This window comes from Strongylocentrotus purpuratus, unplaced genomic scaffold, assembly GCF_000002235.5.
Source record: "Strongylocentrotus purpuratus isolate Spur 01 unplaced genomic scaffold, Spur_5.0 spur5_scaffold_1, whole genome shotgun sequence".
NCBI lineage: Eukaryota > Metazoa > Echinodermata > Echinoidea > Camarodonta > Strongylocentrotidae > Strongylocentrotus > Strongylocentrotus purpuratus.
This window is the reverse complement of record NW_022145594.1, coordinates 37084197-37101122: the sequence shown is the minus strand read 5'-3', so window position 1 is coordinate 37101122 and position 16926 is coordinate 37084197. Positions and strand designations below refer to the sequence as shown.

At 36.8% G+C, this 16926-nt stretch overlaps 1 protein-coding gene across 1 annotated transcript in view; it reads left to right on the top strand.

The window, feature by feature from the left end:
• LOC105441412 overlaps positions 1 to 16595 on the top strand; it is a 34216-nt gene extending 17621 nt beyond the window's left edge. Inside the window, exons 8-11 of the mRNA XM_030978758.1 lie at positions 3590 to 3757; positions 12671 to 12838; positions 15041 to 15208; positions 16578 to 16595. Coding sequence (XP_030834618.1) covers positions 3590 to 3757; positions 12671 to 12838; positions 15041 to 15208; positions 16578 to 16595 — 522 coding nt within the window. The remainder of the gene's footprint in view (positions 1 to 3589; positions 3758 to 12670; positions 12839 to 15040; positions 15209 to 16577) is intronic.
• Positions 16596 to 16926: the final 331 nt, after the last annotated feature.

Here is a 16926-nt window from a genome sequence, read left to right as displayed (position 1 = left end):
TTTCTGAAATGGATCCTAGAAGGCGTATCACACATTTTAAAGTTAACACCTCAAAATCGTTATAAATGGCTTTGAAAAACTTGACGCAAAATGTACTATTTCACTGAATAGTATACCCATGAATTAAAAGATGAATGTGTATTAGTCTTAAGAATACAACTACCCAAAGGAAAATCATTGTCTTCTCAGAAATGAAATTGTAACTTCTTTTTAATTTTAATCTTCAAGAATCACCATCTACTGCAATCACTTGATATACAATGGTATATTAAATATTACAACACCTTACAATCAAGTTCAACAGGGAACTGCGCGATGATTATCGAGAACGTCAAGGACCCATCTGGCTTGAGTGGCAGGTCAATAATGGCATCGGGATCGGGTTCATCCTCTTTAGCGACACAAATGAAATCCATGTTTGGCAAGAAAATAATTTATGAGTAGTAGGAAGTCGTTTGTAGCGAAGGTTTTCAGTAAAGAATGTGTAATCGCGCTAAGAAATCCTGGTGAAAAATCAATCAATGAACTTCGCAAAATGGGCACAAAATACACACGTGGCACTTTGCAAGATCGCAAGATGATTGTGTAGTCCAGCTAAAAAGACCCTATTTTCACTTGATGCATAATCTCGGCATAGATCAATGGATATCAATCGGGAGATTAGTCCATCAATCCCAGATCAATAGAACTTAGAAGAGCCTGTCTATGATTTATTTTGAACTATTATTCATGATTAATAACCGATACTGTAAAAATTGTTTTTACAATTGATCACAGAGCGATAATAAGACTGAATATTATCAAATATTAGTTATAAAATACTGTAGATAAGGCCCAAAGATAAGACTAGAGAACCCGGCCAGGTACCTACTGGTGCGCTGACAATGATGTAATTACATGCGTACGTATGGATATGCTTTGTATGGCATTATTATACACGTTACACCTGTACCTATATCCCCCCTGGCCCTAGCTACTGTATATTTCCATATTTCAATATTATTATACCAGGTGAATTCCCTAAACAAGGTGTGTGTGCGCTCATGGCCGAGCAGGTTTGATCAATTATTATGCATATTTTTAAGAAAAGGTCGAAACTTGTGAACCTGAAAAGGTACCCTTTTTTAAGACAACGTTGAAACCTGTGAACGAATTAACCTCCTGACTTCTGGGTCTTGTTCATATTAAATCCAGTGTTATGAATACCTTTACCGTAATACATTTAAGTGACTCTGTAACATTGGTGAAGGTTGATGAATAAAACTGTAATTTGTGTATGAAATGTTACTTGTTATATTCCTTCTACTGTACCTACCCTTTAACAGGCAAAAAATCCTGAAAAAATTCTCAAACCACAAAGATATTAATGGTTGGATTTGGAAGTGTCACTATGCAACACCCTCTAACAGTGATTAACAGTAAATTCTCCTAACTATTTTTGAATTTTCCCAACCGTTTTCCCTTTAAAATAAGATATAAGATAGGCTTACTAAAATAGTATATAGAGCCAGTTCATTGCTTTGTGACGATTTACATTCACCTGAAATGTAATTTAATTGCATTAATATAGTTGGGAGAATTAGGGAATCGATCAGATTATTTTTTCCCAATTATTGACGTTAAATATGGTCCATTTTCACTCAAACTTTCAGATTATCTTTAATCGTAAATCTAGCATCGAAGTCGCTAACTCTCATCTGAACAATGACCAAGTCCCTAGTAAATTAAAAAGTAAATGTATATTTATGGGTATTATTAATTTCAGTGTTAGTAGGAGTAGGAATTATAAATGCAAACAAGTTGGAAGTCCTACAAAGAATACATATATAATTTTTAAAAAGCACTCTTACCCAATCCCCCTCTCCATGGAAACTTTAGTGTGTACTTTTCCTCAATAGACAAGAATTTAATTTAAGAAGAAAATCTATTCAATCATTTTAGCAGAGAATGTTGTTATGAATACAACTACACTGTTGCTCATAACGGTGGAATATATTTTTTTATCCCAATTTATGGAATTATTTAAAAAATAATTTAAAAATACTAGATCTAGATAATAGTATACAGTCTCAGATTTTATTGAATAATAATTTGCCAATATGTGTTTTGCGTGACTGCTAAAGCATGTATATTATGCTACTATGTTTATCAACTAGGGGACCTATGCCCTTAAGTCATAAATGACAGTAATGAGGATTAATGCCTCACAAAAGGGCTCTGATATAGCACATCGACACGGTGTTGATCCTGGGGCCTCACAGTTACGAGGCCATTGCTTTGTCACTGAACCATGACTGTACGCAGCGGGGGCTAGGGTAGGGGGCAGTTTCCATAAATTAAAAAAAGAAAAGAAAATGCAATAAATATTCAATAATTTATTGCATTCTACCCCGGTCCCCAACATAAAAAAATCCTCTGGACGGCCATGCATTATGGCTCAAGGCATGTGCACACAGAAGATTTTTTTTATTTAGTAGGAAGTCGTTTGTAGCGAAGGTTTTCAGTAAAGAATGTGTAATCGCGCTAAGAAATCCTGGTGAAAAATCAATCAATGAACTTCGCAAAATGGGCACAAAATACACACGTGGCACTTTGCAAGATCGCAAGATGATTGTGTAGTCCAGCTAAAAAGACCCTATTTTCACTTGATGCATAATCTCGGCATAGATCAATGGATATCAATCGGGAGATTAGTCCATCAATCCCAGATCAATAGAACTTAGAAGAGCCTGTCTATAAATAACAGTAAATGACAGTAATGAGGATTAATGCCTCACAAAAGGGCTCTGATATAGCACATCGACACGGTGTTGATCCTGGGGCCTCACAGTTACGAGGCCATTGCTTTGTCACTGAACCATGACTGTACGCAGCGGGGGCTAGGGTAGGGGGCAGTTTCCATAAATTAAAAAAAGAAAAGAAAATGCAATAAATATTCAATAATTTATTGCATTCTACCCCGGTCCCCAACATAAAAAAATCCTCTGGACGGCCATGCATTATGGCTCAAGGCATGTGCACACAGAAGATTTTTTTTATGTTGGGGACCGGGGTAGAATGCAATAAATTATTGAAAATTTATTGCATTTTCTGTTTTTTTTTAAATTTATGGAAACTGCCCCCTACCATAGCCCCCGCTGCGTACAGTCATGGTTCAGTGACAAAGCAATGGCCTCGTAACTGTGAGGCCCCAGGATCAACACCGTGTCGATGTGCTATATTAGTGCCCTTTTGTGAGGCATTAATCCTCATTACTGTCATTTATGACTTAAGGGCATAGGTCCCCTAGTTAATAAACATAGTAGCATAATATACATGATTTAGCAGTCACGCAAAACACATATTGGCAAATTATTATTCAATAAAATCTAAGACTGTATACTATTATCTAGATCTAGTATTTTTAAATTATTTTTTAAATAATTCCATAAATTGGGATAAAAAAATATATTCCACCGTTATGAGCAACAGTGTATGTTATTAATTGAATTTGTGTGAAATGTAAGAATACAGTGAGAAATTAGTAAATAAAACACATACATGTATAGACTTGTTGCTTAACTCATGTCTATATTCACCATAAATGCAGGTCCAGACTCTCAAGCTTCATTTGGACAAGAGTCCCAAACCACACACATCGCATCACCTTGCAGAGGCACTGTGTTCTATCCCAAACCTGTCTGACCTGACACTCCATGGGGAGGATCTCACTGAGGAGTTCTTCTCTACATTGAAAGCAATGGCATCATCCATACAGGTATGTGTGTCCTAATATTAATGTCATGGAGGATCATTGAAAGAAAGAAACAGCAGTTACAGTTATATTGTGCACATGTGTATATGTTTTTTTTCCTCCAAACACCCTTTTTTAAGGGCCATTCACTTGGTATATTGGAACAGTCATGAAACATGGAATAAAGGCAAACTACACATGAACTGATTCAGTTGAAATCCAAGTGTGTTTATAGTACTTACATTGTTTTAATCAAAAATCATATATCAAAATCGAAGAGGTGTCTTTTTTGTAACTATTTAGGGATTTGCTTATGTATCAGGACAATATCCTGTGCAAAGGAGAGGCTTATATTTCAGTTTGCTGACAAGATATTTGCATTACGGCTGTCCAGAATGCCAGAATAGGGGTGAGGCACATACATGAACAGATTCTGTATATTGACCTTATCTAGACTTGCTATGATGCACACCATGTTATAACCGTAAGAGTAATTTGAAGGATACTCAGAGAATGATGGGGATGCTGAGAATATTGGGAGTTTTTATTCAGAAAATCCAACGGTGCGTTCACAATCAGATACTGACTTAAATGAATATTGAAGAAAATGGAAAGGAGACCCTGCCTACAGGCCTATCACGATTATGGGAATGGGTGTGGGGGATTTTTCTTCTTCCCCAGACGAGTTATGAATATGATGCATAATATCTTCCCTTTCAAATTTTGTGTGTGGATATATTGGAAATATGTGTAAGTTTGATAAAGAGTCCTTTCCAACATTATAAATAGTCTGACATTTTAACCACCCAAACGTGATTATAATGCTAAGAAGTTCTTAACTTTGAAGAAAATGATAGATAAATGCATCATATGCATGTATTTTGAAGGTGAGAGTGTGGAAGATATCTCGGGAGTTATTAAGTCCCCAGAATTGCCAAAGTGTACAATGGTTCAATATCATAAGTTTTTTTACAAGAAATAAAAAGGGCACATCCTGGATATTGTGGAGAACAAGTCCCCCACCCCAACCAACCCAATTTGAAAGAAAAATGAAGATCAAAAACTCCCAATATATGTTTAGAATGCAAATTAGTTCTGAATTTTGAAAGAAATTAAAGGGATCCGGTAACTTTGTCTTAGATCCTTTTAAAAGAATCCTTGATTTAGCTCATGCTGCAATAAAAATTATAAACCTTTAGGTCAGTCAGGAACCCCATTAATGGTACAAGCCCGTCAAAGATATTTATGAATGAAAATCGAAATCAAATTTTGCGTTTGCCAAACGGTTTTCATAACACTACAGTCTATTGGGGAAAACGAGTATGGTAAAACTGGTCACTCAAAGGTTTTTACTTTTTTGAGGCACTTCTTGATCAATTTAAAGGGCTTCAATATAACACCATATCACAGACACTGATAACAGATGGGTGTGGGATGAATGTTTCAGATTTGAATCACCAGGGCGTGGTATGATGCACACCTCTTTTTTTTTGGGGGGGGGGGGGAGGGGGGGGGGCGATTTCAACAAAAGATAAAGCCTGCATTTATGTAAATTAGAAAATGGCATAGTTATTTATACAAACAAATCCCTAGAATTCGAATTTCCTGACCTAATTAGAGAACATTCAGTTAGATAAAAGGAAAAAATTGCTTGTTTGCCCCCTCATACCCCTTCTCTCTCTTTCAATCAATGCATGTGCAATAACTATTTACCAGGGGCTTCTACTGACAACACCTGTCATTTTTGGTAGAAAAAAAGGGGCAGATTTGCCGTGGAGAGTTTGGGAAATTTGGGAAATTCCCCACAATGATGAAGGTCCAGTCGATCTGAGGGCCACCTGATATATGCATCTTATATATTGGGTGGGCTGGCCGCATCAAACTTTTAAAACCAATTTTCAGTCCCAATCCGCCCGAGAAACATCAAATGAGTTTTTGTCTCGCCTGCGTAGCAAAAAGCGAGACATAGGCGCCGCTTTTCCGGTGACGGCGGCGGCGGCGGCGGCGTCAACATCAAAAACTTAACCTAAGGTTAAGTTTTTGAATTTTTGATATCATTTTTGTCTCGCCTGCGTAGCAAAAAGCGAGACATAGGCGCCGCTTTTCCGGTGATGGCGGCGGCGACGGCGTCAACATCAAAAACTTAACCTAAGGTTAGGTTTTTGAATTTTGGATATAATTTTTAAAGTATAAGTTCTTAGTCAATGAAACTTTGACTATAGGGTAAGCAAGTATCCCCAATCATGTGAGTAGAATTTCAGATCACAAAGTCAAGGTCAAAGGTCATTTCAAGTCAACAGACTTGGACTATGTTGTGGCATCACCATCAAGATTTTCAAAATGCTTCTTCGTTATTTTTCAACCGATTTTGATTCTGATTGTTTCATATGATAGGGCTAGGAGGGGGATTTAAAATTTCTACACAGAATCGTGAAATTCATTATCTATGCTAATTTATGCAAATTTATTCGAAATCACAAAAAAGGCCTCTTCTCCTTCATTTCTCGACCGATTTTGATTTGGTTTGCTTTATATCGTAGAGCTAACTTTGGTACACTCAACTTCTACACAGAATTTTGAAATTGTTCTCCATTAATTAATTATGGTTATTTATGCAAATTTATTCCAGTTCAAAAGTGTACCACATAAAATTTACGACATTTGTTGTTGCGAGATGCGGATGAGTGCTACGTCATTGACGTTCTGGTTTATCATATTGAATTGTGTTATGCAGGCGAGACCGCCGAGAGTGTTTCCCTTGTTTGTCAAAGTCATGATGTAGAAAAATACAGAGGCCGGTCAAGGTCTGTCTGTCTATTATCTGGCACTATGAACATGACAGACAATGAAAGCGGACAAAATATACAGTTCCTCAGGTAGACAAAGGAACATCCCTTCACTGCTATTATGTAAAAATGTGTAGAACAGGTGAATATGCATGTGACACCTGTTCTACAAATTTTTACATAATAGCAGTGAAGGGATGTCCCTTTGTCTACCTGAGGAACTGTATATTTTGTCCGCTTTCATTGTCTGTCATGTTCATAGTGTGGGTATGTGATCTTTGGACAGAGCTGCAATAGTTTTAGTTATTCTAGGACCTAATGGATAGCCATCATTTTTGTTTTCTATTTGATTTATCCTCATTGAAGGTGGACAGACGGGCCACGGCCCCCCTCTGAGAGAAAGTAAATCCATGCAAAAAAAAAAGATTCATGAATGAAAATGGGAAATTCGTTCCCCACGCGCACCCCTTCTTAGCAATACACTAAGCTTTCAGAGTTATGAATCTTCTTTCATTTTAAGAGTTATGAACGCAATAGTATACAAAGTTTGGGTGTTTATAATTATTTTACCTCAGAAAAATGAATATTTTTAAATAAGAGTGCCACTCCCCAACTGGGTTGATTTTTAACCATTATGACATTTGATGTCTTTGAGATGACATGCTGAGTTTGCAAGACAAAATGCAAATCCAACCATTGTGAGTGCAAACAAATTGTTACTTAATCCTGATAAGGCGGGGGGGGGGGGGGCATAATCCCCCTTTCAAATTTTTGCCGCTGCATCAAAACCCTCAAACCTTTAGCGCTGAAATTTCATTAGTTTTTTTCCCTCATGTATTCAGCACATGTTGATACCAAATTTGTTATGGGCGGACCTATGGTTCGGGTATAAGGTGACAAAATATCACATGTCAATCAAAATATGTAATTCTCAAAAATGTGCGTGTGTAAATATATTGCAGTTATATGATTTTTATCAAAATCAATATCATGAGTGATTTATTTCATGTTATGCAGTCATACATTCATGATTATACCTGTTTAGTATTGGCCAAGCAATATTTTATTCACAATGAAATACATAAGAAAATAAAAACAATAGAATACATAAGAAATTGGTAATTATAAATATAAAAGAAACTGACGCTTTTCACCCGCAAAATATTGTACAAACTATAGTTTCATATGAAAACAACTTGAAGCAAACATATTAGTACCTGTGTGTGTGTGTTTATTTGTATGTTTGCATTAGAAACTATTATATTTCAATTGATAAATGCTATGACTCAACTTAAACAGCAATTTTAAATCAAATCTGCCCATGCATTGTTCAAAATCACCATTTTTGAGAAAACAAATTATTCATATTGTCATAAAAATATTAATACAAAATAAATAAGTAAACATAAAAGGAAATAAACATTACCATCCTATTCAATATACTTAAATATATCACTATGCTAATTTTCACATTAATTGGAGCTTCCTAGGCCGATATCTTAGGGGGGGGGCATACCCCCCCCCCTGGCCGTATTAAGACCTCAAATAGCCCGGCCATTTTTAGGGTTAAATTCTATACAAGGACAACAGAAGTACTTGGATTTGGTTTGGAACATTAATTTGACACGACTCATGGAATACTAGATCTATATGATATTTATCACAGTTAAGCCCTCATCACATTTGACAGACCCTTTTAACCATTTTAATCAAACTATTTCTAATTATAGATATCTATATACGGCTTTTTATGCATTACTTTTTGTATAAACTAAACGTGTATAAAGGTATATATTTTTTTTAAATGTCAATGCAATAAACTTTATTCTGATAGTTGTAAGATTAGAAATGTTTTCTACCAAATTAGCTAATAACTTATTTTTATTTGAAAGAAGAAATGTAATAGCTATATTAACGCAACTAAAAAAAGTTAGAAGTGGAAAACTGTAGAAATACTGGCTGGGTTCCAGCGGGGTGCTAGTCTGATCCCGGTGTTCTTAACAGAGGAGAGGAGCTAATAGGTGACGCTGTTAGCTCTTGAAAAACTCTCATAACCCTATGACGAGAACATGACAAGGCGGGTTGGGTCGCCTTCAAATAAACCCCGTCCTGCACCGGGCAGCAGCGATGCAGTACCTGTAGTTGGCGGAGGATCCAAACCTTGGACAACGGTGGCTACGGGGGAGCAGAGGGCAGGCCGGCATTAATGCTTCTGGCTTCTCTACTGCGATGGAAGGATCTGGCCGCCCACCATTATTAATTGGTCGCGTTTGTCATCGTGAGAGTACAAAATCAACAAATCAAGTGGGTATCGGAAGGTGGAACCCGCAGGCCGGAAAATACGTCAAGAGCTACTGCGGAAGAGAGAGGTACTGCTCGTAGTACGCTTGCGGGTGATGACGGATCAGGATCAAAGCCTCTTGTAGGAAGTTCTGATCATGAAGGTCCCATGATGGAAAGGAACAGCACCCCTCTAAGGAAACCAATCAATGTAGCCACGTGGAACGTGCGTGGTATGTCTGATGGGAAGATCGAGATGGTGGAGAAGGAGATGGCTTTAAATGATATTAAAGTTTTTGGAATATCTGAATCATGGTGGCTTGGACAAGGCAGATTTACATCAGACGAAGGAAATACAATCATCTTTTCGGGGAAAGAAAGTGGAAGGAAGCGAAGGGGTGTGGGATTCATCATAGAGAAGGCTACAGCTAAATGTGTCTTGGGATACAACCCGATCAACAAGAGAATTATGACTGTGCGATTACAAGGGCATCCTATGAATATCTCCATAATTCAGGTATATGCACCAACAGCAGACGCACCGGAGGAAGAAATCACTGATTTCTATGAGATGGTACAAGATGTCGTAGACAGCATTCCTAGGAAAGATTTCCTCATAATATTGGGTGACTGGAATGCCAAGATTGGTAAAACGAGGGGTAAATCTGAGTACATTGGCAATCATGGTCTTGGCATCAGAAATGAAAGAGGTGATCTTTGTGGCTAAACTGAGACTAAGACTGAAAGCTAAGAAATGTGATTCAGCTCCCACAAGGTATGATGTTGAAAATATCCCTTCTCAATTCTCAGTGGAAGTGAAGAACAAGTTTGAGCTGCTGTTGAGAAACGTTGAAGCAGAGCAAACACCGAATGAGCTGTGGGAAGACATGGAAGAAACAGTTGAAAATGCAACAAAGAACCACATCCCAAAGAAAAGGAAGCGGAAACAACCATGGATCTCCAATCAGACTTTCAACATTGCTGATGACAGGAAGAGAGCAAAAGCAAAACACAATAGAGGAGAATGGTCGAGACTCAATAAAGCAGTTACAAATACATCGAGGGGAAGTGTGAAGACCTAGAGCGTCACAAGAACAACTCCAAGGCAGCATTTGCAATTGTGAAAGAAATCACAAAGAAAACAATCCCAAGACTGGATGTAATTAATGATGACAATGGCAAAACATTGACGGAAAATGAAGACATCAAGGAAACATGGGTGCAGTATAGTACCAAGCTGTTTGCTGCACAGGAACAAGTTGACACTCAGTGGGAGGAAAGTGATGAAATGGAGCCCCCTCTATTAAGATCAGAAGTGGAGCTTGCAATGAAACAACTGAAGGATGGCAAATCCCCTGGCTTTGACAACTTGACTTCCGAGATGTGGAAGGCTACAGGTGAAGAAGGTACTGACCTGATGTGGCGTCTCTGTTGCAATATCTGGAATAGTAGGGAGTGGCCTAAGGACTGGTGTAGAGCTGTTTTTATACCATTGCCAAAGAAGGGAGATCTGAAAGAATGTGCAAATCACCGAACGATCAGCTTGATTTGTCATGCAAGCAAAATACTCCTGAAGGTGATTAGCAGAAGAATGAAAATCAAACTGCAAGCTGATATCTCAGATGAGCAAGCAGGGTTCTGTGAAGGTAGAGGGACAAGAGAACAGATCGTCAACAATAGAAACATAATCGAGAAATGCAGAGAACACAGACATCCCCTCTATTTGTGCTTTATAGATTATAGCAAAGCATTTGACTGTGTGAGCCACTCTCATTTGTGGAATACAATGGCAAAGATGGGGTTCCCAAGTCACATCATCGAACTGATCAAAAACCTCTATCATGACCAAGAAGCAACCGTGAGAACCAGTAACAGCAATACTGAGTGGTTTGGAATTGGTAGGGGAGTACGTCAAGGATGCATACTGTCTCCGAACCTTTTTAACATTTATTCTGAGGACATTATGAGAAATGCTCTGGAAGGATTCAATGGGGAGTCAAGTTTGGAGGTAAAAAGATCACAAACCTAAGGTATGCTGGCGGCACTACTCTCGTTTGCAGCAGCAGAGAAGAGCTGATGGATTTGTTGAATCGCATCAAACAGGCAAGTGAAGAGAAAGACCTTCTAAACACCAAAAAGACAAAAATAATGGTTGTCGATAGAGATGATAATAACACTGACTTCACCGTAGCTGGAAATAAGATTGAAGTAGTAAATCGGTTTGAGTGCTTGGGTTCAATCATCACTAACAAAGGAGAGAGCACCACAGAGATAAGGAGAAGGATGGCAATGGCGAGATCAACAGTACAGAATATGTCTCACATCTGGAAGAGCCGAGGCCTATCTCTCAGTCTGAAGGTTCGTCTGCTTCAAGCAACTTCTTTCTCTATTGCGACTTACAGGAGTGAGTCCTGGGCCATGACAAAGAATGACAGAAAGAGAGTTGATGCCTTTGAAATGTGGTGCTACAGGAGGCTGGTGCAGGTGTCATGGAAAGATAAAAAGACAAATGTGTGGGTCCTGGAAAAGTTTGGAACAGACTTGACCATCAGAAGGGGAATCATGGAAAGAAAACTAAACTATTTTGGGCACATTGTTGGGAGATCTGAAGGTGTTGAGAAGCAAATACTGCAAGGAGCAGTCGAAGGAAAACGAGGTAGAGGTCGTCCACCAATATCTTGGACTGATGATATCAAGAAAGTGTCTGGACAAGGAATGAAAGGTGCAACACAAATGGCAGGTGAAAGAGTTGCATGGCGTGCTCTCGTGAAGACCACAGCAGCGCTTTACAGCGCCACCTGAAGTTGATGATGAAAATGCTATTCCTTTTCTATGTTTTTTCTTCAATAATGGAAAAGAAAAAAAATTGCGGATTTACAAGACCTGCACGTCAGTCTTGTGGGCATTCTAATATTTTCTTCTGAGGGTTCAAGAGGCCTCCATTGCTGGTCTCGTGGGCTGTATATATAATCCAAGCTAGATCCGAAGCATGATTTTGTTTAGTTATCTTTCTTTGATTATGTTGAAATATTTTTTTTTTACCATCGCAAGATTTTACCAAGCAGTAAGGTGGAGGGAAGTGTCTAAAAATAGTTGATAGTATGTGTGTGTGTGGGAAGGGGGAGGCAACTTCCCATGCCTAAATTTTATAAAACCTCACAAAGTATATATAGAGATACTTATCAATTGCACTCAGTACTCCTGATCCTTTGAACTGTCTGTATTACTAAATGTCCAATCACCATCGTCCAGTTACACCAAGAACCTGTCCAAAAATATATATATATATATATATATATATATTATTTATTTATTTATTATTTTATTTATTTTTTTTTTGGGGGGGAGGAATATCAACACACACAAACAATATATTTTCAGCTCAAAATTCATATTTTACACACTACATAACTCAAAGCAATTGATGTCAACCTGAATTTCTATTAATTGTACCAGAATTGTGATAAAATCTTTTGAATAAACAAGGTGTACTTTTTTCGAGTGGTAGTGGGAGGCAACTCAAAAACTAAGCATGATATTTGACTTTGGCCCTATGGTTATTCGTAGAAGTAGGACTTATCAATGCAAACTGGTTGGAAGCCCTATAAAGAAAAAAATATAGAACTATACAAAAAAACGCTCTTACAAAATCTTCCTCTCCATAGAAACTTTAGTGTGTTCTTCATTCTCAATAGACAAAAATTGAACTTGAGAAGAAAATCTGTTTAATCATTTTTGTTGAGATTGTTGTTTTGAATACAACTATGTGATTAATAAAATTGTGTGAAGTGTACGAAAACAGTAAGAAATTAGTAAATGAAACATATGCAAGTATAGACGTGCTGCTTAACTATATTCACAAACAATGCAGGTCCAGACTCTCAAGCTTGATGTTGTCAAGAGTCTCACACCAGCCTCATCACATCACCTAGTAGAAGCACTCTGTTCTATGCCAAACCTGAATGACCTGACACTGAATGGAAGGTTTCTCAATAAGGAGTTCTACTCTTCATTGAAAGCAATGGCATCATCCATACAGGTATGTGTGTACTAATGTAAATGTCATGGAGGGTTATTAATGGACAGAAAGAACGGTAATTTATTATATGGTGCACTTCTTCTTTTTTTCTTTTTTTTCAAACACCCTTTTGCAAAGGCAATTTACTTGATATATTGGGACAGTCATGAAAAATGGCATGAAAGTAAACTACACATGTACTGATTCAGTTGCAATTCAAGGGTGTATAAAATTTACATTGTTTTGATCAATGATCGATATCCAACCTTTTCCAAGTTTGATTGATAGGAAAACTATGTCATATATTAGTTTAAGAGCCAGTTATAAGAAAGACGTGAATCAACAAACTGTACCATAGCAACAAACCTCCTGACCTAGGGGTCTTGTGCCACGAAATGCAGAGTTATGAATAACTTTAATACCTAAATAGCAGATGCATAATTTTGGGTATCATTAATTTCAGTGTTATTAGGAGTAGGAATTATCAATGCAAACAGGTTGGAAGCCCTATAAAGAATACATAAAGAATTTTAAACAAAATACTCTTACAAAATCATCCTCTCCATAGAAACCTTAATATGTCTTTTCTCAATAGACAAGAATTAATTTGAGAAGAAAATCTATTCAATCGTTTTTGCTGAGAATGTTATTATGAAAACAACTATTCCATTAAATGGAATTTGTGTTAAATGTAAGAATAAAGTGAGAAACAAGTAAATAAAACACATGCATATAAGATAGACGTGCTGCTTAACTATATTCACAAACATTTCAGGTCAAGGCTCTCAAGCTTGATGTTGACGAGAGTCTCACACCAGCCTCATCACATCACCTAGCAAAAGCACTGTGTTCAATGCCACACCTGACTGACCTGACACTTGAAAGGAATCTCAATGATGAGTTCTACTCTACATTGAAAGCAAAGGCATCATCCATACAGGTAACTGCATCCTGATGTAAATTTAATGGAGAGGGTCATTGATAGAAAGAAAGAGCAGTAATGATTATATTGTGCACATATAATTTTTTTTTTTTTTTTTGTGGGGGGGGGGGGGGGGGGTAGTTAAATGCCATTCACTCAATGCATTGGAATAGTCATGAAATATGGAATGAAAGCAAACTGTTTTAGATTTTATTCAAATGTTATATTTTTTAAATGATGTCATCCTTAACTGAATAGACGCTTTCTCTCTGTCTCATTATCATCTCTCCCCTTTGTGCTCTTTCTCATTCTCACATCTTCACTTTTTTTGTAGTGTTGCAGTCTCTTATAGTCTAAAAAGGTATTTTTAGGTTGTTTAAATCATATTAATCCGATGATTCCGATCACTTTGGACCTTCGTCTGCATGTATGACGGTGTAAGGCTGTATCCACGCACATCATGCATGACAAACTTGACTCCCAACTGAAGCTTGGCCATGATACATGGATATTTTAGAACGATCAAAAGGCACATGAATGTTGTTTCAAGAGCTTCAATTTATCTTCCTTTATCATAATATCTTGGGGAAGCCATTATTTTGTGGATATTATGACAATTCATGCCTTTTCTCCCTTCTAAATATTTATATATACAGTGTAAGTTTTTATTTCTTTTGCAATTTAATGTAATATTGTGTTTACCATGATAAGGGCCTCATTTACCGAGCACAAGTTGCTTCTTAGAGGTCCTAGCCTGTTATGTATTTTGTATTTATGATTTGTATTTTTCTTTTCATGCCAAATAGATTGAATTGAAAACTATGGAAAATGTGGAGATTCATCTGAAATTGAAGTGTGTACAAGCTTTACAAATTGCACCATAGCAACAAACTTCCTGACTTGGGATTCTCGTGCACATGTTATCCAAAGATATAAATACTTTTAATACATTAATAGCAAATGCATATTTCTGGGTATTATTAATTTCAGTGTTAGTAGGAGTAGGAATTATTAATGCAAACAGGTTGGAAGCCCTATAAAGAAAACATATAGAATTTCTTTTTAATCGCTCTTACTAAATCATCTTCTCCATAGAATCTTTAGTGTGTTTTTTTTTCTCCAAAAGACAAGAATTGGATTTGAGAAAAAAACTTCTTTCATCATTTTTGCTGAGAATTTTATTATGAATAAAACTATGTAATTGATGGAATTTGTGTCAAATGTAAGAATACAGTGAGAATATAAAATAAAACATATGCATATAAAGATGAGCTGCTCAACTATATTCACAAACAATGCAGGTCCAGACTCTCAAGCTTGATGTTGTCAAGAGTCTCACACCAGCCTCATCACATCACCTAGTAGAAGCACTCTGTTCTATGCCAAACCTGAATGACCTGACACTGAATGGAAGGTTTCTCAATGAGGAGTTCTACTCTTCATTGAAAGCAATGGCATCATCCATACAGGTATGTGTATACTAATGTAAATGTCATGGAGGGTTATTGATGGACAGAAAGAACGGTAAAGATTATATGGGGCACATGTTTTTGTCCCCTCACCAACGAAGTCGGAGGGGATATAGTACAGTAACGCTGCAGTCCGTCCTTCCGTCCGTAACAAATCTGGTTTCCGTTCGATAACTTTAGTAATGTTTGACGGATTTTAATGTAATTTGAAATGAATGTACATGGTATCAAAGTATAGCCAAAGTTCGATTTCAAAGTATGTAGGTCAAAGGTCATAGCTCATTAATTATGCAAAATTACCTTGTTATTTATGAGAAAATGTGGTTTTCATTAAATAACGTAAGTAATGTTGTTGAGTATATACGACAAAGGTCACAGCTCATTGATTATGCAAAAATGTGGTTTCCGTTTGAAAATTTAAATGGCCACTCTAACCAAAACGGGCTAAAATATGAAAAAAAAAGACATGTAGAATAATTTTTAACGGAGATTCCGAACATGACAAAGATTTTTCTTAGAAATCATCAATAATTCTGGAATCTAGCTTTTAAATATGACAACTCAGAACGTTCAGGAAAAAAGGCCCAGTTTCGGAGCTGTATTGCACAATAGCATATGATGTCACTGCAGGAGACTTTGCGGTGAAAAGGAGGGTGATTTAGGCATTCAAATGTCTTGAAAATAGCAAACTATGATATTAATTGGAAAAAAAGACATTTATCCGAAAAATAATATGCACTTGACAATCCCAGTACATTTCTGGCAATTTCGTCATTCCTAATTATGAATTACAATGAGGTTGTAAAATCCTTAGTTGTAGGACAAATCGGACATTCCCGTAATGACGTCAAATGCGTCATCAAGCCATGTGACCATATTCCCTTTTTTTGATGGGGCGCAGCCCAGCAAGTGTGAGATCTGTGAAAAATGGATGGTTATGATTTTTTGGTCAATTTAGAGATTTTCTGAAAAATCATAGGCTGGAATATTAATAAGTAGAGGTGTATTATATTTGTATAAAGAGTAGGACTTATCAATGCAAAGAGGTTAGAAGCCCTATAAAGAAAACATATATAATTTTAAACAAAACACTTTTAATTAATCTTTCTCTCAGTAGAAACTTTAGTGTGTTCTTTTTTTCAATGGACAAGAAATGAATTTGAAATTAATATCTATTCATTCATTTTTGATGAGAATGTTATTATGAATACAACTATGTAATCAATGGATTTTGTGTGAAATGGAAGAATACAGTGAGAAATAAGTAAATATAACATATGCATATGTGGATGAGCTGCTTAACTACCATATTTACAAACAATGCAGGTCCGGATTCTCAAGCTTGATGTTTTCAAGGTTCCCACACCAGCCTCATCGCATCACCTAGCAGAAGCACTTTGTTCTATGCCAAATCTGAATGACCTGACACTTGGAAGGTATCTCAATGATGAGTTCTACTCTTCATTTAAAGCAATGGCATCATCCATACAGGTATTGTATACTAATGTAAATGTCAGTGAGGTTCATTGATTGACAGGTATATTGGAACAGTCATGAAACATGGAATGAAAGCAATCTACACATGTATACTGATTCAGTTGAAATTCAAGTGTGTATAAGATTTTCATTGTTTTGATCAATAATCAATATCCAACCTTTTCCAAGTTTGGTTGATAGGAAAAATATGTCATATAAGTGTTTTAACCCTATCTAGCCTC